The 24,637-nt window shown below is 54.0% G+C and overlaps 7 protein-coding genes across 7 annotated transcripts; 2 read left to right on the plus strand and 5 right to left on the minus strand.

Annotated features, from left to right (window-relative positions):
* Nucleotides 1-1,202: 1,202 nt before the first annotated feature.
* KVR01_012010 (uncharacterized protein) lies at nt 1,203-3,528 on the plus strand (the record flags this gene model as incomplete). Its single annotated transcript, XM_044791832.1, has 1 exon — nt 1,203-3,528. One exon carries the CDS (start codon nt 1,203-1,205, stop codon nt 3,477-3,479), a length of 2,277 nt encoding a protein of 758 aa, XP_044639091.1. The 3' UTR covers nt 3,480-3,528.
* Nucleotides 3,529-5,134: 1,606 nt separating this feature from the next.
* On the minus strand, nt 5,135-7,692 carry KVR01_011853 (uncharacterized protein; the record flags this gene model as incomplete). Its single annotated transcript, XM_044791122.1, has 6 exons — nt 5,135-5,369; nt 5,960-6,120; nt 6,170-6,269; nt 6,320-6,555; nt 6,700-7,541; nt 7,614-7,692. 6 exons carry the CDS (start codon nt 7,690-7,692, stop codon nt 5,135-5,137), a joined length of 1,653 nt encoding a protein of 550 aa, XP_044638934.1.
* Nucleotides 7,693-9,453: 1,761 nt separating this feature from the next.
* On the minus strand, nt 9,454-10,113 carry KVR01_012108 (uncharacterized protein; the record flags this gene model as incomplete). The annotated part of the gene is made up of 2 exons (XM_044784444.1): nt 9,454-9,561; nt 9,640-10,113. The coding sequence occupies 2 exons, from the start codon at nt 10,111-10,113 to the stop codon at nt 9,454-9,456; spliced, it is 582 nt and encodes a 193-aa protein (XP_044639189.1).
* Nucleotides 10,114-10,627: 514 nt separating this feature from the next.
* On the minus strand, nt 10,628-13,042 carry KVR01_012077 (uncharacterized protein). Its single transcript, XM_044784468.1, has 8 exons — nt 12,775-13,042; nt 12,590-12,702; nt 12,477-12,526; nt 12,366-12,425; nt 12,055-12,308; nt 11,914-11,986; nt 11,136-11,850; nt 10,628-11,069 (listed from the first exon to the last, which is right to left on the minus strand). The coding sequence occupies exons 1-8, from the start codon at nt 12,934-12,936 to the stop codon at nt 10,874-10,876; spliced, it is 1,623 nt and encodes a 540-aa protein (XP_044639158.1). The 5' UTR covers nt 12,937-13,042; the 3' UTR covers nt 10,628-10,873.
* A 1,218-nt stretch (nt 13,043-14,260) lies between these two features.
* On the minus strand, nt 14,261-16,187 carry KVR01_011816 (uncharacterized protein; the record flags this gene model as incomplete). Its single annotated transcript, XM_044793721.1, has 2 exons — nt 15,793-16,187; nt 14,261-15,651 (listed from the first exon to the last, which is right to left on the minus strand). Exons 1-2 carry the CDS (start codon nt 16,034-16,036, stop codon nt 14,261-14,263), a joined length of 1,635 nt encoding a protein of 544 aa, XP_044638897.1. The 5' UTR covers nt 16,037-16,187.
* Nucleotides 16,188-16,871: 684 nt separating this feature from the next.
* Nucleotides 16,872-20,311, minus strand: KVR01_011994 (uncharacterized protein; the record flags this gene model as incomplete). Its single annotated transcript, XM_044791569.1, has 3 exons — nt 16,872-18,584; nt 18,778-19,848; nt 20,225-20,311. 3 exons carry the CDS (start codon nt 20,309-20,311, stop codon nt 16,872-16,874), a joined length of 2,871 nt encoding a protein of 956 aa, XP_044639075.1.
* A 1,931-nt stretch (nt 20,312-22,242) lies between these two features.
* KVR01_012118 (uncharacterized protein) lies at nt 22,243-24,527 on the plus strand. The gene is made up of 2 exons (XM_044792579.1): nt 22,243-22,683; nt 22,745-24,527. The coding sequence occupies exons 1-2, from the start codon at nt 22,671-22,673 to the stop codon at nt 24,394-24,396; spliced, it is 1,665 nt and encodes a 554-aa protein (XP_044639199.1). The 5' UTR covers nt 22,243-22,670; the 3' UTR covers nt 24,397-24,527.
* The last annotated feature ends 110 nt before the right edge of the window (nt 24,528-24,637 follow it).

Consider the following 24,637-nt stretch of genomic DNA (forward strand, 5'->3'; position numbering starts at 1 on the left):
AGAGGAAGGCAAAATGCATAAAGGAGCAGGAGGCTACGGCTGAGGCCGCACGAAGAAGGGAAGCTGTCGGATCGCAGTCAGCAGCACGCAATCTCTTCCTTCCTGAAATAATGGGCAGACTCCGAATTCGAAAACGGGCGCCGGAAAGGCCTCAGTAATGTGGATGGGGGTCAGAGCACACCTGGGTTTCATGTCACAATTGCTGGGAGTTCGCACAATTCCTTCAGTCTTTTATAGTGTTCTTTTCAGATTAGCGCGCGGTTGCGTTTCCAACCCCCCATACATATAAAATGTACGTGGTGCCTTCATACAGTGGTGAGCGCTCTAGACCCAGCGCTCAGAGAGAATACAATGCCAATTACAATAAAAGGACAATACAGTACGTGGGTATATGGCCTCAGCCTTGTGCCAATGGTAATACTATATGTGGTAATTCTTGTATGAACTCATTAGTAAACCGCCGTATTAACCTTGAATACCATTGAATTTGGCAACGATGAATAAACTATGTCACGGCCAGTTGTTGTTCAACACTGTGGACTGCATTCAAACTCCTAATAGTGAACCTGCCCAAGTGTCGGATGTGACCTGCCGATGTGGGTACAATCTACATGTGAGAAAGTGTGGGCCCCCTCAATTCAAACCACTGGGAACCCTGCCTGCGGCCCATGTTGTCAGCCAGGCGCCAATCCTTTGCAGCCCCCCACTTCCACTCGCCTCCCATTCATTCCCAGACCTCTCAAATGCCCCCATGGCGCATTGGTCACGCGCTGGGTGTACCTTGTAAAGGTAGCAGGTTCGATTCCTGCTGGGGGCCCGAAACAGACCCATGGAACAGCCGACCATGTTAAATACTATGGTAGGTATTCGGCTCTGCCACTACCTCTAGATATAGGTTTTTTCCCCTTGTGGTTTTTCCTATATCTAGCCGAAATTAAAAATAGAATTTTTCCTTTGTCAAGCGAAACGGAGGTACCCAATCCTCCCGTCAGAGATTCTCGAAAGGGGGGACAGCTAGTGCTAGGAAGGATACATGAGAAATCTGTAAATGAAGGCCTAGTTAGACGTGACGTTAAACCATCATCATCACCAGACCTCTCAAGTTGTACAGAGTGGGTCTTCTCAGCCCGCATGCGGACCTCATCTGCAGAGCAGAACCGCACAGTTGCACGATCTGCATCTCGACCAGCTGCAGACCAACGATGGCCTCACACAGGCCTAGGTCCATCTCACTACCGCCAACATGGTCTCACTTTTCTCGCCCCTGGCCTCATGAATATTCACCCCTTACGGGATCAAGGACTATTCGGCTCTTATTCCTCGAGCCTCAGTCTTTAGACCACACCCGCCACTTCATTACCGGTCGTCTGGAAGTCGTCAACCTCGAGGACTTTGAGCGCAGATATGTTGCGCTGTCGTATACTTGGGGCCCGGCCATTCGCGAGGGGTCTGCCGAACCGGATGATACAAGTCGCATTATTCCCCCTTGTGAATTGCTTATAGCGACGAATCAGAAAAAGTGTTCACTGGACGACTGCCATCTTGGAGAAGAGCCGGGGTCCACACCGAAGCACGCACCCGACTACAGCAGCATAGAGCTGGCACCCAACCTGTCCGATTACTTCACATACCATGCCGCATGGCACATCAAACAGCGCGTGCCATTATGGATCGATGCCATCTGTATTAACCAGCAGGACCCAGCCGAGGTCGCAGAGCAGATCCTCCTCCAAGCCGACATCTACACCATGGCGAGACAGACCAACGTCTGGCTCGGGGCATGCCAAAAGGACATGTCCAAGTTCCAGTGGTGGCATGACACCGTGTACCAAGCATTAGTCCAAGAGCGCAGCCGCCACCGCCAGTCTCCATACATACTGGACTTGATATTCAAGACTGGAGACCTGCTCAACCCCCAATTCTGGCTCGACAATTTCAACCTCTCACCCCCGAGCGGGTCGACCTGGAACGACCTCTGGAGGTCGTACGTGGATTTCTTCTTTGCGAGGCGGTGGTTCTCGCGCCTCTGGACGATCCAGGAAGTCATGCTTGCCCAGAAGGTATACATGCTCTGCGGACCGAGACTCTTCAACTTCAGCGACGTCCTAAACCTGGACCGCTGGCTGCTGTCCTCGTTTTTCCGCGCCAAGCAGAATCCCGACCCAAATGGCGGCGGCCAGGACGAACCGGTCTGGCCGCGGTGGAACCCGGGGTACATATTCGAGATCATCCGCACGCGCATCAACCACGTCCAGCTGCAGGCATTCGCCTCCGACACCACCACCACCAGGGACGAGGTCTCGTCCGTAAGACTGTCCTACCTCCTGGGCATCCTGCAGTGCGCGCGCGGCCAGGAGACGACGTTCCCCCGTGACAAGGTCCTTGGCCTGCTGGGGGTCGCGACCCGCTTCGTGCCTAAGAATAAGGTCCAGCTGCTCGTGCGGGACCTTGGGGGTAGTGATCGGGATGTTTTTGTGTCGTTTGCGAGGTATTATGTTCACAGGCGGTGCTTGGATATACTTTCTTATGCGGGACATCGGCATGGTGGTTCTGCCCAGGGGGCGTTCTGGCCGTCGTGGGTCCCTAACTGGGACGATGTGTCGCAGAGTGGATTTCATGAGTTTTCGTCTTCTGGTGGCGAGGGGCAGTCGTTCGCAGGTCGGCATGATACGGGAGCCCCTCAAAACCCTGCCATCTCGGACGAGGACTACAGAGGACGGCTAGATGGTTGCCTTCCCCGGGCAGTTGGCGAGACTCTTCACCTATACGGCGTCCGCATTGGTGTCATTGCCGAGGCATATGCGAAGGACGAATGGACTCGGAATATCAAATCACTCTTAACCATCCTGGGATCTAGGTACTGTCTCACCGGGGAGCCGATCCAGAGAGCCTTACTCGGGACAATATTCCGGATCGCTGATGACTCGCCCGGGTCGCTACGGAGCCGCTTAGACGACATCGCTCAGTTTATGCAGTATCTCTTGACTAAATTGATCCTCCACGGCAGGACCAACTCCCACTTCGCAGAGGACTTGGCGGCCTTGTTGACATCGCAGCCCTCGATGCACACAGACTTATCCTCGACTATTCGGGACGCCTTGGCCGTTATAAACGAGTTGGCCGGGACTGAAGCTAGCGTCAATTCACCAGCAGACTCACGCATTGGAATCCCAACGTACTACCACGGCAGCACACACGCAGCGCACCAGTCGTTTTCGATCGAGGTGGAAGTAATGCAAAAGATTTTCAACATATTCGTCACTGGTGAGGGGGTGCTCGGAAACGGGAGCAAGTCTATCAGGCCTGGAGATGAGATATGGGTCGTCAGGAACGGGCCTGTGCCTCTTGTTTTGGAACGAGACGTCGACGGCGGACAAAGGTTCAGGCTTGTCAGTACGGCGTATGTGCATGGTGTCAGATATGACGAGGTATTCACGGGTAAAACAGCTGAGGATATGACAGAGCTCCGAATTATATGAGATGACCTGCTTCATTGGCCCCAGGTGGCTAGCCAGGGCTATGTTCTGGGAGCGTACAGTGAAACACTTTCGTGCGAGATATTATGTGAGGCAGAAGATTTTGATTCGTGTTACTCACCAAGAATGAAAGGGAAGTCATCTGGATCACCTGATCTTCTTTCTGCCTTCTATCTGTGCCTCGTGAATTTCTAGGGACTTTCAGTCTTACCCACACCATGCTGCCAAATTTCAATATAGTACTTTATTATACTTGGTTTGTAAAAATATTTCTATTAATGGTATCAAGTACTAGATTCACTTTTAGACCACCCTACCCACCCCGGACCTTCAGAAACAGAAAGTGTTGTTGGAATGCCGCGGCACCTCTGTCCCGGCATGACCCACGGTGGCCATTTGAAATTCTCGCATCAGAGCTATAAGAGGTGTCTAGTCTCGGATGGATACTCCCTCACTAACCATCACTTCTGTGAGTCCACCTGCACGTGGAGGCTGCCTCCGTGCGAGGGGGCGAGAAGCAGGCGGTGGTGGTGGTGGACACGGTCTCTGTCGAGGGCCCTGTCCCGATGACTTGTCCTGCTAATGCTGAGGCGTAGAATAGAAACGCTGTGACATGGCCAAATAAAGAAGGGACTCATAATTATAGAAGTCAAGGCGTCGGGGCTGGCTTGATGTCATACTATAAGGTACGATATTTCTGGAGACAGTGCTTAATATTACACCAGTTTAAGTGAAAATACGTTTCTAGATTATCTATGGACGGTATCTATCTAATACAACTTTATATTCCAGTCTATTGTATCTAGTCAGGGCCCCGAGTATATCCTTTTCAAGTTAAATCCCTGCTGGTAGGTATGCCAACACGACAGCACCAGCACAGAGCGCGTCACAGACTCGAAGATTATACGTACCTTTTTATAAGAAGAGCTTTGATCTACTTTCCGTGGGTATAAGTGACTTGAACATCTTGGCTGTCTGCCAGAACTAGAATTCTGTCTTCATTCTTGCCGTACCTTTTGCCACTCTGGAGATGCCAGGTCCCAGTTTCGATGGTTCATGCCGAGTAAAATTACCACAAAACTGATGGCCTTGTCAAAAGTATGAATAGCCCTTGCCACATGGTTCCCGGGACGCCAACAGCGATCTCATTACGACATGGAATTGATGATACTAAGAAAAGACATATGATCTATCTGAAACTGTCGGGTCTTTTCGCCATTGACTTTTGTTCTTGATTTGTGCATCTTGTCCTTGGTGAGTGGCAGATCCTTCCTGCGGCTACCTGCACACGCTCATGCTCCTCAGGTGCCGCCTTCTTTTCGTCGGCCTGGAGAGCTTCCGCCAATCGGCTCGCTAGTAAAATTGCGACTTCTGTCCCTTTGATCTTCATGCAATCATCTTGTGCGCCAGAATTGGTTCCATCCTGGCCCTTGGCTTTATGGTTGCTGTATGTATTTTGGATCAATGCTCGTGCGAGACCCTCAATATCCCGGCCGTTGGCCCATGACCTGGTGGCGGCGAGCTGGGTGAAGAGTTTCACAGCCCGAACACGCCATTTGTCTCCAGGATTGAGCCCACTGATTTCAAGGCCAGCTTTTTTGACAAGAACCTCAAGCAGGTCGATGGCGACCGTTGGCCTCATTGGTCGGAAAGGCACGCTAGTTGGAAACCGGCTCCGGATGCCGATTCTCTTCCAAGAGCTTGTCCATATCCTCGGTGTAGCCGGCGAGGACCACCACGAGCTTGCCGATAAACCGATCTTTGGTCATGCAGTCTACCAGTTCCTCAATGGCGCCACTTCCACCAGTGTACTGCAAGAGGTAGGCTTCGTCAATGAATAACACTTTGCCCATCGCCCGCTCAAACATAACACCTACACCAGTAACATCGTCCCTGCTTGTTGATAAAATACGTGTACCTAAAGGGTTGTTCGGGTAAGAAGTAAGCGTAGCGAGGAGGGGTTTTTAATATAAAGCTTTCTTTTATAACTATATAACTATTTAACTATTTAACTATTTAACTATTTAACTATTTAACTAGTTAACTATTTAACTATTTAACTATTTAACTATTTAACTATTTAACTATTTAACTATTTAACTATTTAACTATTTAACTATTTAACTATTTAACTATTTAACTATTTAACTATTTAACTATTTAACTATTTAACTATTTAACTATTTAACTATTTAACTATTTAACTATTTAACTATTTAACTATTTAACTATTTAACTATTTAACTATTTAACTATTTAACTATTTAACTATTTAACTTAATTTAAATAAAGTTAGAATTTAGAAATATTAAGTAGTTATTAAAATATATATAAGTAAATAATTAGTCATTGTATAGGAATTGAGTGGTTTGGTTGGGTGAAATGGTGGCCTGGGATGGTAGTGGGGGCTGTTGGTATAGGTATTTTGCTATAGGACCGGATAACTGAGTGGAGTTTTAAAGAGGCTAGCAAGTGACATTCACCCTTCCCTCGTAGATGCTTTCTCATCCAGAGCCTCAACCTTGACAAGCTGCTCGCCACGGCGAACCTTTTCGACATCCGGGACGTTGGAATGTTTCTCGCCCTCAAAAATTGCGTCGATTTCTTCCAAGGTCTTGCCTTTGGTCTCGACCCAGAACACAGCCTGATAAAAGGTGAGAAATTATAACACAACATGCTTCCACAAGACTTACAATAAGCACAATGATGACAATGTCCCACGAAGCATTGACCATATACATCTTCCAGCCGATATTAGCAAGACCGATGGGCATGATGAAGACGAAGATGAGCCTGTCCGATAATCAGCCGCAGCATGAAGAGAATGAGCAAGCGCAACTCACGCGAGAACGTTCAACATGAGCGACGAGAAAGCAAGACCGTTGGCACGGATTGAGTAGTTCATGACCTCGGGCGGATACAGGTAGAGTAGCGGTGTCCACGCAATGGAGTAGAATCCTTGGAATAGGAACATGACGGCAACGTCGCCATACACAAGACTCGAGGAAGCACCATCTGGGTTGTCAGCATACTTCTTTGAAAGGCCGCCGATGATAAAAAGACAAGCCACGAGCAGGCACTGGGAGAGGATAGCTGTTGGCTTCCGGCCCCATCTTGCGGCGAGGTGTGTCCCGGCCAAGCAGCATGTAAGGCACCAGACATTGAGTACGACATTCTATACATGTCAGTACTGTTACGAGCATTTGCTCTTATTCTCACTCACTGCTTTGAGCTGGTCGTTAGTGTCTGTGATACCAGCTGTGTCTAGCTCCGGCCCAAGGTAATAAGATGCTATGATATTGCCGGCGATGCATGAAAACGGGCCGGGGCTCATCCCGATAAGCAGCCGCTTCCGGGCTACTGGCGTCTTGACGATTTCGATCGGGCTCAATCCTCTTCCTTCCTTTTTCTCCCACGCCAAGGTGTCGATTATCTCCTTGTACACTGTGATGACGACAGGATCATTCGGGTCGCCGTTGGCATTGGTCTGGGCAACGACTGTGCGAGACGCCTCATACAATCCCTGATATGCAAGCCAGCGTGGTGACTCGGGGATGAAAGGCAAGATCACAATGCACATAATGGAGAAGATGGCCTGGAACAACGATGGAGCTCTCCAAGCCCATGTTGACTGCCATTGACCGGTGCCAAGGGTGATACCGGCAGCAATGAGGGCACCCACGTAGTAGAAGTCGTTCAGAAGCCCGACGCCCCAGGCTCTCCACCTGCTAGGGAAGGTCTCGGAAAGGTAGACGCCCGCGGCGATTCCGGAAATAGCGGAGCCGAAGCCGAGGATAATTCTCCCGACAACAAACATAGCAACATTCTGTGCGGCAGTCTGTATGATGATTCCGAGGATGGTGATAAGGGAGCCCCAGAAGATGGCAGGGCGTCGGCCAAGCCGGTCCGAGATCACACCTGCCACGAGGGGCCCAAGGAAACCACCGATGAAGACGGACGCGGTGTTGAGGCCTGTGGTGGCGGCATTGAGTCGAAAGTAGTCCGTATATGATGGCAAGATGTTGAGCCCGTTGAGCATAGAGCCATCATATCCACCGGTCTGGACTGTTAGCGGCCATTGTGTGACTCGAGGACATTGAGTACAACCAGAGGGCTTGAGAAAGGGGACCTACTTACCGCTGACTGCACTACTGAGCACAGCACGAGCAGAACAGATAAGACGAGTGTGGATTGAGGTACCCAGGCAGGTAGCCATGTGCCTGTTGGGGACTTCTGAGGCATTCTGTTGATATTGATTCAATGATGCTGTGTAATAAGTCAGCAGAAGAAGACAATTTTGAGGTGGCGAGTTGTGTGAAATGAAACACTGAAGGCACCCGGGTTCTTTTACAGAAGCCCATCATTCCCTACTCTTCCCGTCTCTTTCCCCGTCCCTGATCTCCCAAAGATTGGCCAATTACAAGCTTTTGGATGGTTCGTCGCTGCCGATCCAAGCTTTGCGGTTCATCCCCTCCCGGGTCGGTCAGGCAACCAGTCGGAGATATTCCCTTGCATATCTGTGTCGGCATTTAGTATACCGATATCTACTGGTGCTAGGGAGCTCAAGGTTAGCGCAAAGCATTCTCCAAGGTTCTGAGGACAGGTGAATAAGACGTTACAGGGGAGGATAAGATGGTTATGGTACCTGGAAGAGAGTATACTCGGGGCGGGGTAACTTGAGGAGAACCGTCAACACAACGTTACAAGGTCGGTGGAGTCAACCTGCCTAATTAATCCTTGGGACTTCTCGGAGGTCTGTCTTCTCGAGTGATCCCTGCATATCAAAGTGAAGCTACAACCGGCAAAAAAGCCTTATCATAACGTGCCATCACAGCCTCATGGTGGTTTCGTTTCTGATAATCACCATACATATAAACGGTAATATGTGGCGCCTTCAAACGGTGACCTTATATCCCAGTTAGCTTAGGCTAGACAGGCTGCTTGTATTAATCAGTCTCGAGCCGAGTGACGCATGGAGCCCTTCGTGCATGTTGGAAAGACTGCCATATGGTTCAACTTTGATGGCTAGTGTCAGTCAAGGTGCTGGTTCGGCACAGTGCCCCCATTACAAACCTCAGAGCAACAGGACTTTGGTCAGCTGTTAATATCACCAGGACTCACAACAATATCGTGGCTATGTTGTTGGGTGGTTAGTTCACAGAACAGAGAAAGGTTCCATATACGACGAACGCCACTTGATCGACACAGACTGCTGATGTCGTGAACGCTTGGGGTGGAACCGTAAGGGCGAAGCTCGTGATTACTAGTACAGTAGACAGTTAGGTGCATGGATCTAGAAGGGGTTATTGGATCTGGCTTATTACTGTGAAGAGGGAATGCCTAGCTAGAGTTGTCTGCCGGTATGAGATGGTACAGATACACAGGTCATCACAACTGGTACCCGAAGAAGCAGTATGGATCTATGCTGGATGACTATGGAGTTGCTGAGGAGTTCAAGTCAAGGTGTAAGGCATTCAGAACTCTGGTCAGCAGTCCATCGTTCATCAACTGAACAACGTGATCGCATATAATTTCCTAGCAGTGAATGGCCTCCTTTACAACTGTACATTTTTGGTGTATTCCAGTGTTTAGACAGATAGGTTGCACAAAGGGCTAATTATGTGCTACTTAGTAGCTCCTTGTGCTTTGATGAAAGGCAGGAAACCTTGAAAGACGGAACACAATTTAGAGGGCTAATTGTCACCTGCTGTAGACTGGTGTTGATGAAGTTGATCAACAGTTGTGTGGATCCTGCTACCTTCATTACCCGATTTGCTTTGTGTTTGAGAGCCCCAGGACTCAGTCTCCATCCAGTTCATTTACATCGACGCAGCCAGTACCTAGGTAGTTGAGTAAACAATCGCCTCGACATTGAAGCCTTGGCAGTTCCTTTGAACCTTGCTTCTACTGGAGAACCAAACCCATATTGTCCAACCAATTTTTCTGCGGTGCATTCATCTCAGAATCTTTGACAAAATCAGGCCTTCTTAGTCTTTGGCAAGCACTTTCGACTGAATCCAAGCTCCAACACCTTGCTGTAGATGGCACCCATGGGGTAGCTCATGCCAGTGATGTTGGCCAGGGCCTAGGATAGAATAATCGAAGTCAGCTGTGCTGATGTGGAAGAAAATACCAGATCTAGTATGACATCTGATTCTCTCACCTTCTGGACGGCCTTGATATCATCTCCATTCTCAGCCATCTCTTTCAGCTTGTCCGTCGCAAGGCCCGTCCACTTGACTAGCTTGGCATCAGGGACATCGACCATCTCCGACAGCGGGACGCCCAAATCCTCGAGCATCTGGTTGACATCGTTGTGAGGGCGGCCATCCTCCGCAGCGATCTCAGCAGTAGCACCCAAAAGACCAACAATGCGCGCCTCCTCGTCCTCGAACTCATCCTTGTTGAACTTGGCATTGCCACCCAAGCAGTCGGGGTTGGCGCAGGGGAAGTCGAGCGACTGTAGTGCGGGCTGTTGGATGATGACCTTCAGAGTCTCGACCGCGCTGCAGAAGGAGACGACTTGCATCGCGGGGTCGGGGATGGCGAAGCGCTGGCCGTCGGTGTGGCGCACAAAGTCGCGTTGGCCTGTTTCCTGCTTGCAGGTCTGGCAGGCGTAGCAGACAATGACGCACATCTTTTTGGACGTCTGGGTCTTGCTGTTTGGACAAGGAAGGGTGAAAAGACTCGGTGCTGAGGCTGTCGAGTGAGGCTGTCGAGGAGTTGTGTTGACTGCTGGAACCGCGCAGCGAAAGTGAATTGGGGCGGGCTGTTTTGAATTGAGCTCGCAGCTTTGCTAGGTCCAAAGTGAATGTCGCTCAGCAACGGTCAGTTCAGATTTCCAAACACAATGGCTACTACCACTAACTTCACCCTATGCTTTGTCGATGAGGTGCATGGCTCCAAAATTTAGCAGCTTGGCCATTATCTTCACAAAAGAAGTTCACCACAATAACTTCAAAATCCCCCCCTCTCTCCCTATTATTAATGTGGGATCTGTGACCTTAGAGCCTATCGTCACAGCCATTGAGAATGTGCTATCATGGCACTTTCTTCCTTGAGGACTGCATTAGGTTTGTCACGTGCACATTGTGAAGACTGCCATGGCAGCTCAGACGGAAAACATATGGTCTGGGGAGAGGAGCGATTAATCATTAGAGAAGAGGCTGGAACATTTTCCTAGCAAAGTTTATCTTAAGAAGATCTACTTTTTGCCCGGCGGCTGAGGCTAAAGGGCGCAGGGTAGAGATTTTGTTGGCTATGGGCGAGATGCCATTGGAAACTGTCCCCAGCAACGGTACCACAATCTCGAGACAAACTCAACCAAACCTGGCTTTCATTTCATATCTGATTCAAACTTTCAGTCTTGGAATGAGAACAAATACTCAGGTAGTCAATCACTTCCGGACAACTGGGAGGAAACGTGCGCGAATAGTGGGCTTCTCCCACATCGCATACGACCGAAAATCACGACCGAATACAACTTCTTGCCCTGGAACCAGCTCCACGTCGAAGTTCCAGAGGACTTTGGCAATGAAGAGACGAGTCTGTCGCCAAGCCGAGCCCATTCCGGGACAGCTCCGAGGCCCGCGGCTGTTCACGGCTTGATTAGTACTTCATGTTCTCCACCGAGACGCAAATTCCTGCTGTCGAACGAACCTGAACGGCCAAAACGCATCCCTGGCATCATTAGCGAACACATTGTCCCACTGCTCGTGGTCACACGGAAGCCAGCGCTGTGGCTTGAACGATTCCGGTTCATGGAAGTATCGAGGGCTCCGCGTGAAGGCAAAGTGACCATACTGGACCGTTATCCCCTTCTCGATGTAGTGGCCGTCAACGACAGCCCCAGGCGATATGCGAGGCAACCCATTGGCGCCGATTACTGTAATCCTCAGGGTCTCCATTAGACATGCATTGAGGAACCTCAGATGTGCCACTGATTCTGTGTCGATATCGTGAGTGCTTCCAAACTTGCCCCTGATCTCTTCGACCAGGAGCCGGTAGCTTGTGGGATCTTGGATTAAGAACATGAGTGTGCACAGAAATTGACTTGAGATCGGTTCGTACCCAGCAGTTAGGAGTTGACCAGCCAAGATTTCCATGTGCTTGAGCCGTTTTTTGTCTGGCTCTGGAGCATCTGGCGGGCAGATATGTTCAAAGTAATCAAGATGGGTAGTATTCCCGCGGCGATTGATCCGAGTCACCACCTCTTTACTGTTCAGTGCCAGTGTGTGCGGCAATGTGGCCAGCAGAGACGGCGGAATGAAGAGGAATTTCAAAGGTGCTAGTAGGCGGAACTTCTTTGTCACTGCGTTGACAGAGACGAAGAAGTTGACCGCCCACATTGCGTCGAGGAGCGGCGCACTTTTCACTATGTCTTGTCAGCAAGATATGTACCACAGAAGGGGTAGCCATCGAATAAAACCTGACTCACTTGTTTCCATCTGCCTCATCTCCCGGCTATATGCCATGTCTGCAGATATGTCAAGTGCGAGCCAATCTGTCCACTTTCAGCAACCTGTCAGTTCCTTAACAGTCCATTGTTGAGTAAGCACTGGGAATTCTGATATCACACCTCTCGAAGATCTACGCCACTTTCGTCGTCTCCAAGTTCTCTGATTCTTTCCAAGAAGTAGTCAATGTGCTTGTGCAGTGTGGGTTCTTTGGCTTGGAGCGATTTCACGCTGAATGCTGGTGACAGGCCTTTTCGGACCTGACGGTGTCTGGCCGGGTCTCTTTCCCAGATAATACCATCTTCACCTTCACCGAGATCTAACCAGTCTGTCCTGGTGAAATGTTCTAGGTGTTTTGTGTGGGAGTCATAGATATCTGACACTTGATGTAAGTTTGCCAATCGCAGCTGGTAGGTTGACGAGCGGGACGCACCATCCGATGCCTTCGGAGTGATGAAGACGACCTCGTTTGGACCAATGCGGACAACATCACCTGGAACGAGACGTCAATACCGAGGTTTGGTGCCTTGAATACCGCACTCACCATATTCATCCAACACTTTCGCAATCGCCCATGGATAAAGGCCACTCAGCCTGGGGTGGTCAGAATACCATATAGCCCAATTTGAAGTAAATCAGGCAGTGAAATCAGCTCACCAATGATATGCCCACCAGACATTGGATACAGCCGCGATTCGTGGGCCGGGATACTTTGCCAAGGGATGGAAATGTAGTAGGTAAACACAGCGAACGACTGCATATAAAGCCACCTTGTTTGGGTCTGTCAGTCTGCTTCCGCCAGCGTAAATTAGATTCGTGCGCTTTGACGCCGCCTGACTTACAATTATGACGATGAATCCCACGACTTGGAGTCGTGTGATGTTAAGCTCTGCGAAAAGATTGACGGGGTGAGTTGATGCCATGACAACCGCCCTGCCAGATTCAGCACTCCTGAGGATGTGCGACGGTTCTAAGTGGAGAGGGCCGAGTTGGCCGCACCACATGCAGAGTCGGAATAATGTGCTCTTGCAAATGCGGTGGAGGGTCACAGCGGCGGCAAGTAGCTTTGACAGGGTGGATCAAGAATGACGAGGCAGAGTGCTGCGAAATTGTGCAAGATTGTATGGATTAGGGTGCCTTCTTAAGCCCAGGCTCAGCCTCTGCCACCAACTCGCGGTTGGGCGGCTCGACCAACCACCAGTGAGATACGGCACCTGTTGGCTGCAGGCATGTGGGGCAGCCCTGGAGCCGTTGGGTACGGATGGCTCCATGCAACCTGGCTTTTCTTGAATGTGACATCGTCTTTACGAGGCTAACCAGAACCAGGAAGCTAGCTTTTATCAAGTACTTGCATGATGTGCGGGCTGGATCTTGTATACCGAGAAGGGGGAGTGTACAACCTTAGATCTGTCTTTGCACAAGACCGCGAGAGAACCGAGCCCCAGTAAGTGATTCTTAATAAGTCATTCTAGATGTGATGTACTTCGTCTTTCTTTTCTCTGTCGCATGACTGACATGGATTATTAGTGCTTCAACATTTCTTTTACGACAAGGAATCATGCGGGCCGTATCCTGTCACTAAACGAACCCAGATGAGGACACTAATAGGCTCCCACAAGAAGCGATTGAACAACTGATTGCCACACGCTATGAGAATGTCGCATCAAGCAAGCTCGGCGACTTGACCTTTGCAAAATTTGACCTTGCGGTTCATACAAAGTGGGATGACCCAGCTACAAGGGATCAGTCGGTGCTTCTCAACAGACTCAGGCATGACTTCAGCCTTCAAGTTCTGAGTGGCCCTGAGGACCTGGGACTGGGATACGACACACTTCATGGACAGACGCACGTTAGACTGACACAGGGCTACGGGGCTAGCTACTACAGATATCTACTGTGAGTGTTTCCAAAGAGAAGTCGCCATTTTCTGCGGCTGGCGCAGCTAACGTGCACCTTCAAGTGCCGATGTCTTCAGTACAGACATGTTCCTGTCTAACTTCAAGCCCTTGCTCACCGATGAGACGTGCTCCGAATTGACTGATATTATCAACAACAATGTACGCGAGGAAGGGAGGCGTTATCGACGGGCGATTCTCGAGCCCGGGTCAACGACCGGTGACGAGTTGGGCCTTCTGCGAAAGTATCTGGGGCGTGACCCTGATCCAAACATGTTCGTGAGAATGTTGTCAGAGGCTACATCGATGTCTTGATCTTTGAAGTATGAGTACCAGCAGATTCAATAGTTAGCTGCAATAGGTCCTGACAGAAGAGCATATGTGGAGTATTTCACTGGTTCTTTCTAAAATCTATGTATGATATTGCGACCCTTCAGATCTCGTAGCGATCAGACTCGTGCTTTACGGGTCGATACACGAAGTGATCGAATGTCGCCTCCTTGGCGGTACCGTTCAGATCTGAACAAGCCACGCCAACAAACGCGCCAGTGAAGGAGCCGTGGACCTGGTGCCCCCCACATTCGTCGGACAGGATCGAGGCATCCAAGACAGGCCCAATCTCCTTGAGCTCCTCATCGCCAACAGCGTAGAAGAACTGCAGTCTCGGCCCGCGGATCGTCAGCTTCAGCTTGACCCTGCCCTCCTTGGGGATCTTGACCGGCTCGAGCAGGGGCTGCTTGTCCAGGTTCCCATCAGGCCACGAAACATCAGAGACCTGGAGAAGCAGCTCCCTCTCGCCGTCCGGGTCGGCCGAGACTGTGAGGTAGAAGAAGTTATACCGGCAGTAGTACGCCGTCAACCCGGCGAACTGCCTCTCATCCTCCGGGTGGAAATCAACCGCCGTCTCGGCATCGTAGCTGAAATGCGTCTGGCGCCTCGCGACGAGGGCCTGCTCGAACCAGCTGCCGGTAGCCTCCCGTCCGTAAAGCGTGAGCTTGCCACCGCCGACCTTGAAGATCCGTTCCGGCTCAGGCGTCCTAAGCCACTGGAAGTCCTTGTGTAGCTCTCCATCAAAATTGTAGCGACACTCGGCCCAGTACTTCTCTTCATCCATCGTCCCCGGGACATCGACAAAGAGACTCGGCACAGGCCCATTCTTAACATAGAGCCACCCGTCATTGCCCCACGTACACTCCTGGATCGACGTCTCCCTGCCGAGGACACACCTCCTCTTCTGCGTGGTAGGCCGTCCACATAGGTGGACAAGGTACGTCCGCCCGTCCTTGGTCTCGACGATATCTCCGTGACCGGCGCGCTGGATCGCGGCGTGAGGGTGGTCCTTGCTAGTAAGGATGTGTTTCTGCGGATGATCCTCGTATGGCCCCCAGATATCCCTCGACCGCGCGAGCGTGACCGCATGCTCATACCCCGTACCGCCCTCGGCAGTGAGAAGGTAGTACCATCCCTCGCGATAGTACATGTGCGGCCCCTCGACAAGGGCGAGCTCCGTGCCTGGGTAGACATTCTTCTTGGGGCCGACGAGCTTTCCCTGTGCCGGGTCGAACTCCTGGAGGATGATGCCGGCAAAGGCCGAATTTCCCAACAGTCCGCCGCGGCGACGGTGGTCCCAGAGCATGTTGACGAACCATTTCTTCCCCGTGTTGGGGTCGTGGAACAGGGATGGGTCGAAGCCGCTGCTGTTTGCGTGGACTGGGTCGCTCCAGGGCCCAGTGATGTTCTTGCTGTGGACTATGTAATTGTGTGTGTCCTTGAAGCTGCCGTCCTTGCGCTTGACGTCTGTGTAGACGAGCCAGAAATCTTCGCCTGCGTGCTGTTAGCAAGGACGCGCTGGAAACTCTTAACAAGAATGTGCCCTATTCGTGAGACCTCTGCCATGGGGCCATGGCACAATGATGCTTGTGAGATCAGATGGCAAAAAAAGGAAGAGATGGTGACTAAACTCACCATCGTGCGTCAAACACGGCGCCCAGATCCCGCAAGAATCCGGGTTCCCCCGCATATCAAGTTGGGCCTTGCGCGTCAGCGGCCGACAGACGAGATCCCAGTTAGCCAGATCCGTCGAATGGTGAATCTGCACGCCGGGGAACCACTCGAAAGTGGACGTCGCGATGTAGTAGTCATCTCCGACGCGGAGTATGGACGGGTCGGCATTGAAGCCGGGGAGGATCGGGTTGCGGACGGGCGGCATGGTTTATGGTGCGCAGCCACTGTGTAAATTCAGGGGTGATGGATTGGTTTGAGCGACCGAGCGCGAGAGCGAAGAGAGTCCCAGCTGGAGGAAGCCCGGGGTTATGTGAAATTTCGAGATGAGAACATGGCCCATCGTGAGGATATATACCGAGTCGCGAGCCCGCGCCAAGGACGAGGAACGGCGGGAGCTAATGCATGCCGTCAATTCAGCCGGTTTAACCGGCGGGTAGCCCCCCTGCGGCCGCTCCTACTTTGGAGAGACAAGAGTCAGTCAGTTAATTCATTCGGGTAGAGGGGAGAGGAGCTTCCCCTCTGACCGGGCCGGCCAAGGCCCGGCTGCCATAAGCCAGTAGGCCGTAGCGTTGCAGTTGGAAATGGGCTGCCCAGTGTTGATCATCAGCACACCATGTCGCTAGCACGGGAGAGATGGCAGATCCATGACGACGGGATATGTCAGGGCAAAGGAAGTATATGAAGGGATGCTCGGTGTCTGTGTGGTATCTATGCTTATATGGTTCTCTTGACTCCTCATTACAATTGCCTCGTACGCTTGGGGAATTAATCCTGCATATGCTTGTCCTCCGGGGTTATCAATACTGTCGCGAAAAGGGGAATAAAAGAAAAGAGACACAAGGGGCAAAAGCAGAGACCATCAAACGCCCAAATGCCGCCGTTTTCTTTCGGGTTTCCGTTCCAGACGGCTTTCCTACACTACCGCTTGTTGGGTTGCGGACTCTGGTGACACCTCTGCTCAATCTAACCATTGGGTATACAATAACGATCATCCTCAGGGTATCTCTGTGCCACCGATTCTAAAATCCTTCTAATACTTATTAGTCCTCGAAAAACTGGATGATGTGCTTGAAGTCCCGCACGCCGAGACCCATACGAGGGTAGCAGACGTATACCGGCTCGCCGTACGCGCCGAACTTCTCTCGGAACTCGCTCTTCTTGTTCAGACGCAGGCTCTTGATGATGGTATCATACGTCTTGGCCAGGAACTTGGCCCGGACACCACCGAGGTGGGCACCGGGGACCAGCTTCTCGCTGACACCAGCGCCGAAGGTGACAGGCCCATGGAGTGCCGCCAGCGCTGTCTGGATGGTCGCCTCGATGACGCCGGAGGGCGTGCCGGGCATGTCGAGTGCCCACTTGACCTGCCAGCCGTGGCGGGGTGACAGCTGCGCCAGGACAACCATGGCCACCACCTTCTTGACCTTCTTGCCATCTTCCTCGACGTCCTTCTGCGCGGCGAAGTAGCGACGATGGTCCATGTCGACCCACGGCCTGATCTCGGTCAGATGCACCTGCTTCTTGCCCTTGCGATTCTCCATCCACTGCTCGATGGCCAAATCTGCGCGGCGCATGAACTCCTCGTCGGGCCGTAGCTCATCGATATCGATGCCCTCGCGCTCAACCTTGCGCGCCTCGCGGCCCTGCGGCCCAGCAGCGTGCTTGTCGGCGTCAACGCGTTGCTCCTCGACGCAGGTGAGGGTGCGCCAGCCCAGGCTGCGGCCGAGGATTTCCTGTACAGACTCGGAAACCAGCATCCAGATGGGCGTTAGCTTCAGGTCCTTCTCGACAAATCTGACAAAGGCCTTGGCGACCTCGCTGACCTGGGACGGGTCGCAGAGTGGGTCGCCCGTGATCATGGCAAACTTGTTGTCTTTCTTGACATATCCTACCGCCGCCCCGGTGGTTGCGTGCCTCCATATCTCGAAGCGGTCGTCGAGCCACGACGTGTTGGTTGCGTCGCCATAGTTGGCGATCAGCTTCTCGAGGGGGTAGTTGTTGATGCCCTCTGGCCTGACGTGCTTCGTGTCACATTCTGGGTGGGGGAGGCGCACGTTTCGCTCGGGCAGGGACTTGGGGTCGCGGTGGTACAGGGTTGCGTATCTCACGTCAACAAGCTGGAGGGTCCAGGCAAGGATACGCTCCAGGCCGAGACCCGCGCCGGCGTGGGGCGGCGCTCCAAGATCAAATGCTGCAAGGTAGTATTCCATGCCGTCTTCTGACATGCCCATCGACTTCATGTTCTCGCGCAGCCTGGTGGCATCGTGAATACGCTGGCCACCTGAGCAGATCTCCTGGCCGCGGATAAACATGTCGAAGGAGTTGGTCCATTTGGGGTCCTTGGCGTCCTTCATGGTATAGAATGGCCGCGCGTTGGCTGGGAACTTATCGAGGACGTAGTAGTCGGTCTTGTACTTCTCCTTAACGAGTTCGCCGAGGCGGATCTCGTTCCTGGTCGATAAATCTTCGTCGTCGACATCGATGCCATCGTCGCGCAGCATCTGGAGGCCCTCAGTGAATGGGATAATGGGTGTCTCCTCGAGCCACACGATATCCTCAGATGGCCATCTCTCACGAACTATCTGGAGCTCGGGCATGGACTGGAGGGTGCGGAAAACCTCCTTGATGAAGGCGTCGACCTGGTAGATTACCTCGTGGTAGTCTCTCTGGATGGCCATCTCGATGTCAAGGCCGGTGTACTCGGTGAGATGGCGCTTAGTGTTCGAGTTCTCTGCACGAAAGACCGGGCCGATCTATTGGACAAGTCAGATACGTGAACTGTTGAATGAGGGAAGGACGCTGGATGTTTGCGGGCTACCGAGCGGTGACCAGCCCAGTGAACAGGGCGAGGCCGCCAAGTGAGGATGGACCTTCCAATATGGGGGCAGATATTGCAGGTGAAAAAAAAGACGGTGTGGGGGGGGGGGGGGTTAATTCGGTACTCACCTCGTACACTTTGCCAAAGTCAGCAGACACTGTCATCTGCTTGGCCAGCTGGGGGCTCTGGGCCAAGAAAGCGCGTCGCCCGAAGTAGTTGACCTTGAAGACCTCAGCACCGCTCTCGGTGGCGGCGGGCTGCAGCTTGGGGGTCTGAATCTCCATGAAGCCGTCGCGGTCGAGGACCTCGTGGAACTTGCGGGTGACCATGGCCCTGATGCGGAACAGGGCCTGGTTGCTGGGGTGGCGGAGGTCGAGGATACGGTTGTTGAGGCGGGCCTGGGTGGTCTCTGGGGGCTCATAGTTGTCGAAGGGCAGGTCGCGAGCGGCGTTGACAACGTGGACGGAGTAGACCTTGACCTCGAGGTTCTTGTGGGTGGCGGAGCGGACCGGCTCGGGGGGCAACTGGAGGGTGCCGGTGACCTGGACAAGCGACTCGGGCTCGAGGCGCTGCACCCACTTGACGAAGTGGGAGGTGTCGTGCTGCAGGACGCCCTGGATGGAGTGGGTCTGGTCGCGGAAGAGCAGGAAGTCGAGGTGCTTGGAGACGTTGCGCTGGTGGTGTATGCGGGCGCGGAAGGTGACCTCCTTGCCGGCTGGGAGCTCAGTAACCTCCCGGATGGTGAGGAGCTCCTTCGCGTCCATGGCCAAGCCGTACCTCGCGCGGGTCTCCTCGTCCTCCTCCTGCATGGCGAGCTGGTCCTCGAGCTTCCTCCTCTCCTCTATCTCCTCCCGTTCGGCCTGCAGCCTCAAGGCCTTGGTCTCCTTCCTCGCGTTTCTCTCCTCGGTGCGGCGGCTGGCCTTGCCCAAGCTCGAGCTGGAGCCGGTTGAGCTGCTGCGGGCGTGGCCGTTGGCGTTGGCGAAGCTGTTGGTTCTTGCGCCATGGTCGGCGCTGGACCGTGGCGACAGAGCCCTGAATGCATTTTGCAGGGCTGTCATGTTTAGTGACAGGCAGCCAGGAGTTCTGGTGTTGTTGGCCCTGTTGTTCTTGCCGGTGCTGATGCTACTTCTTGTGGTAGCTGACGAGGTGGTGGAGTTTTGTTTTTTCTTGTTGGTGTTGTCTGCACAGAGGCAGGGCATCTGACGGAGTAAACAACAAGGATGGGTCAGCGGAGGGAGGACACTCGCTGAGCTGATGGGGGAGGGGGTATCACGTCTTGGAAGGGTATTCGGGGGAAGAGGATAATTATGAAGAGGCACGTCTGGATGACGATGAGGCAGACACAAGGGAGGGTGGGCCATGGGAGGGAGGTTAATAAAGGTACAAGTAGGTGGCTGGAGGAGCAGCAGCAGCAGCAGCAGGAGGAGGGCTGCCAGTCTCCGTCCGGCTCCGTTCTCGTCCTCGTCTGTGTCAAACGAGCCCGGGCCAGCCGCAATGCGCAAGGATAGACGGGCAACGACGTAAGAGTTGCAGCACACACGTGCGTGTCGAGCTTCTGGGAAATGCTAACCTTACCTTTCCTTGGTTCCCGGCTGTTCCACCGAGTTCTGTGTGCGAGCCGTTCCTCTCCCCCCTCGTCTCCGTGGTATGGGTGACCGGCATGGAGCGGAAGCGCGAAGTGGCAGAGTGGATACCACCCTTTTGGCCTGCCTCTGCCCGAGTGCAAGGCACCTGGGCACCTAGGTACCTAGGTACCTAGGTTATCTTTGGTGCCCTGCCGCTCGACAAACCGTGGTCGCGAAATTGGGTTGAGCCCGGCGCCGAAAAACACCAGCCGGGGTGCCTGGGCAGCTGGGTAGAGTGAGTAAGGAAGGTCCAGGACGGGTGGGTCCTTATGACGTGGGTGTGCTGTAAGTGCCAGGGATACGTACCGATGTACTCCGTGCCCCGTCAAGCCCGTACCTCGAGCCGCATGCAGTTTCTTCGACAGAGGTACCGTCACTGCGCTGCTCACTCGCTGCTGGCTAGGAAAAGAGATGACCCACCCCTGTGCCCCAAAAACAGGCACGCAGCCGGGAATAACTGCGATGGACAGTGATCCTCACCTGAGTGGACGTTTGACACCACACTACTGACAGTCTCAGCGGGCACCCTGGCAGCCCAAGGTATTCCCAAGTCACTCAAAGGCAGACTGGTGGGAGTACCGTGTAGCAAAGTAGCCGGGTTGCAGGTGTTGCAGGGCCTCGGTCGGGAACTGGGAACTGGGAATGTTGGCACGTCACGGAAGACCCGGAGCAAACGGTCCTCGGGAGCCCTGTCTGTCCCGTCCGGCGCGGTGTTTGGGTGTGCAGCCCGACCGTCACCTGACTGCCGCTGATTTCAAATGCTGCTGGTCTGCCCGAAATGGTCTTCAAATCCGAAATGGATGGGCCGTATGGTTTGTCCTTTCAGATGCTGCAGGTGCGCGCCCTCGTTTATCTAGTGTACTGTACGCAGTACGGGCGGGCGAGCCTCAAGCTGGATTATTATTATCGCGCCAGCATCAGGTCGGGTCACGGCTAGTCATTGCTGCGTGGCTCATTCTCTTGTCCTCTGCCAAGGGCCATCCAGGAAAGCTTGGTGCTGCCAGCGAGCAGCAGACGGCTCGGCCAGCCTGGTTGGTCTGGCCAGTGAGAGCTGTCGGGGGCTCGGGGACGCGACACGGCAACAGCGATGACCCAAGCCGCCGCCAGCCCGGCACTCATCACACTGGTTGCCCATCCGCAGGTCAAGTGACACGACAAGACCTCCAAGACGATTGATCCCTGGGCGGCCACGCATCACCGTCCTCGACGCCATCATCGTGGTAGTCTCAAGAGAAAGCCCAAGTTCGAGAGCAGGGCTCTGGGCTCTGGGCGCTGGGCGTCGTCGCAACAAGAGCTGAGTTGGTGTGGCTTGTGTGGTCGTGGCCGGGGTTTGGCCCTGCCAAGGCGCTGATTCGCAGCCCCAGATAGCTTGATCGTGTGGCTGATGGTGACACGGGTGACACGGCAGCTGGGGCATCTCTGGGCCAGCAGGCTGACCAAGGCCCCACCGACCTTGGCCTGCCTTAGTGCTGCCAGATCTGATGGCGGGCCGCGATTTCTCTGCCACCGCTCCCACCCTCCAAATGAATAACCTGCCATGATGGGAATCGGTTGCACTCAGGGCTCTACTTCCTTGGTGGCAGTCTCGACAACCCGTGGCGCTGGCACGAGTGAATACTCGCCAGTTCTCGCCGGCCTGGCGGTGTCATCTTCGCTGTAGCTTTCGGATGACATTGAGGCGTTGTGGTGAAGCTCGAGCTGGTCGACGGATGCTGGCGGTTGGAGAGCAACTATCCACGTCTGGGATGACGAGGTCCGGCAGATCAGATACATGTATGCTAGAGTTAGCAGATGAAACAAAATGGGGCAGGGTCTTCGAAATGACGGTGCACAAGGGCGATCTGTGGTAGAATGCCACGATTCCGTTCGGGCGAGAAGAGTGCCGGGCGGCAAGGGGACCGGAACAAAAGCTCCCCACACCCGTTTCGACTCCGTCCCGTCCTCCTCCGCCGTGAGGCCCCGTCAGCCCAAATCTCCGTCCAGCCACAGTAACGTCACTGTGATCCGTGCTCGGCGCATCCCGAGACTGGGGTATCCTGACGTCACTCCGTCACCAAGTCTCCTGACAGCAGCCCACTCACCCACCGCGACTCCAGCAACCTTGAACGACATTTCCCATCGACAGATGAAAGCCACACAGTTGCACATGCACGTTCACATTCGCATTCACGCCCTCGTCTCCCGGTACCTTGCTGGGGAACCAACCCCAGAGACCCCCCAATGATACTCAGCTTCTCCCTCTGACTGACAACCAGCTCCACAACACACAACACACACCACACACACACACACACGGGGGTATGGTCGTGGGCTGTTTAAAATACCCCTGAGACATGATGGGGTTGGTTGGTGGGCGTGTCTAATTCCAAACCCTCCTCCCACGGGATTGTCGCGAGATGACGTACCCTTGTTTGTACCCGTTCCCTGAAATTCAAAGCACGCTCCCTCTTTCCTTTGCTAAGCCAACCAGCCGCCACGTTGCCACAGTCACGGCAGGTCAACGACCACAGCAACAACAACAGCCAGTCCCTACCGAGCCAAGAATCGGGCTCGAATCTGAAGACGGCCAGACCCAGACAATCACGACAAGAACTGAACATGTCCGAAGGTGCCGCAGCCACCCTGGCTGAGCAGCCAGATGTTGCGCAGGAGGCCAAAGACGCGATCGAGAGCCCCTCGCTCGACGTCTACCACAACCCCCTCGAACAATCCTCACGATGGACACTGGCCACCAGGGCGTATGCCTACCGTACGGGGGCGTCCATCGCCTTTGGCATGGGCAACATGACCTCGCCCGCCGTCCCCTCCCCGCACAAGACCGTGTACTTCGACTCGACCCTGTCCGACAAGTACAAAGGGAAGGCAAAGATCAAGGCAGACGTGTGGACGCCAGACCGCCCGCTGTCGAGAAAGAGCTCCCGGGGCAGCCTGAGGTCGCTCAAGAAGAAGAAGAGCAGGGAGAGCGGTGACGAGTCCGGGGATTCGCTCAAGCCCCCGCTGTCCCGCTTCTCGTCCAGAAACTCGGTGCGCGGGGGTTCGGACGAGACAGCAGACAAGGCTGGGTCTTCGCTCCGGCCCTCCCTGTCGCGGCTCTCGTCCCGGATATCCTTCAGGTCGTCCCACTCGATCAGGTCCAAGAGCTCCCTGTCGCTGCCGACCACCCCCTCGGGCCCCGTCGACAACCCGATGGACAAGATCCCCTCCACCCTCAACCCCCAGCCTGACCCGACATCCCGGCGGCCGGCCATCATCAACTTCCACGGCGGCGGCTTCGTGCTGGGCCAGGGGACGGATGACGGGCGGTGGGCCATGGCTGTGATGCAGGCCCTGGGGGCGGTGGTGTTCTCGGTCGAGTACCGGCTGGCGCCTACGTATCCCTTCCCGACGCCGGTCGAGGACTGCGCGGATGCGATACTTCAGATATGGCGGAGGGCGGACGAGTTCTGGATAGACCCCGACAAGATCATCCTGACCGGTTTCTCGGCCGGCGGGACGCTGGCACTGGCGAGCTGGGTACTGCTACAGGACCACGCCAGGCTCGGCTACAAGCTCGAGCCGGCGCTGACGGCGTCCATGTCGAGACTGGCCCTGTCGACGGGGGAGACCGGCTCGAAGATCCCAAAGGCGGCCGAAGCGGGCGGGCCACGGCCGGTGGGGCTGATGCTCTTCTACCCGCTGCTGGACTGGACAATGTCGCGGCCGCGGAAGCGCCTGACGTGTTCGAAGCCCGAGATGACGCTGCCGCGGTCCCTGACGGACATCTTCGACGCGTCGTACATCTACCCACCCGACGAGCTCAAGGCCAACCTCGACAACCCGCTGCTGTCGCCGGGCCTCATGCCGGACGACCTGGTCGACAAGCTGCCGCCCGTGCAGCTGTGCCTGTGCGAGTACGACATGCTCCTGGCAGAGGGCAAGATATTCGCCGAGCGGCTGAAGGCCAGGGGCAAGGAAGTCGGGTACCGGGTGGTCCCGGAGGCGAAGCATGCGTGGGACAAGCCGCTGCCGTTCAAACCGCCAGAGAACCTCGGGGTGGAGTATGGAGAGGCGGTACGGGCGATGGCCAAATGGCTGGGGGCGGAGGATGTAGATAGTGGCAATGGCAGCCTGACAGAGGAGTGAGTGTGTGCCTAAGGGTGTACAAGTGTAGAAGGGTTTAACCGGGTTAGAGGTCATAGATGAAGCCGGTCTAGAATTTTCCTAGTAAATACAGCAGCCTCACTGGCGCCAATATATCAAACCCATTGATCACACATTGTTCGGGCGAGTAACGTAGAATCGTAGGGTCGAGTGAAGTACATGTGAACCGCCAACAACCTTTGATACTGTCGTCGACGACGGTCCAATCAGCCGCGGTCTATGA

Source organism: Diaporthe batatas (assembly GCF_019321695.1).
Source record: "Diaporthe batatas strain CRI 302-4 chromosome Unknown Contig00017, whole genome shotgun sequence".
Classification (NCBI taxonomy): domain Eukaryota; kingdom Fungi; phylum Ascomycota; class Sordariomycetes; order Diaporthales; family Diaporthaceae; genus Diaporthe; species Diaporthe batatas.

Coding starts and splice junctions, on each gene's coding strand:
- KVR01_012077 (XM_044784468.1), bottom strand. CDS start 12,936: ATGTGGTGCGGCCAACTCGGCCCTCTCCACTTAGAACCGTCGCACATC. Junction 12,426..12,476: donor GAAAGTGTTGGATGAATATG/GTGAGTGCGGTA, acceptor GTCTCGTTCCAG/GTGATGTTGTCCGCATTGGT. Junction 11,987..12,054: donor GTGGCGTAGATCTTCGAGAG/GTGTGATATCAG, acceptor GGTTGCTGAAAG/TGGACAGATTGGCTCGCACT.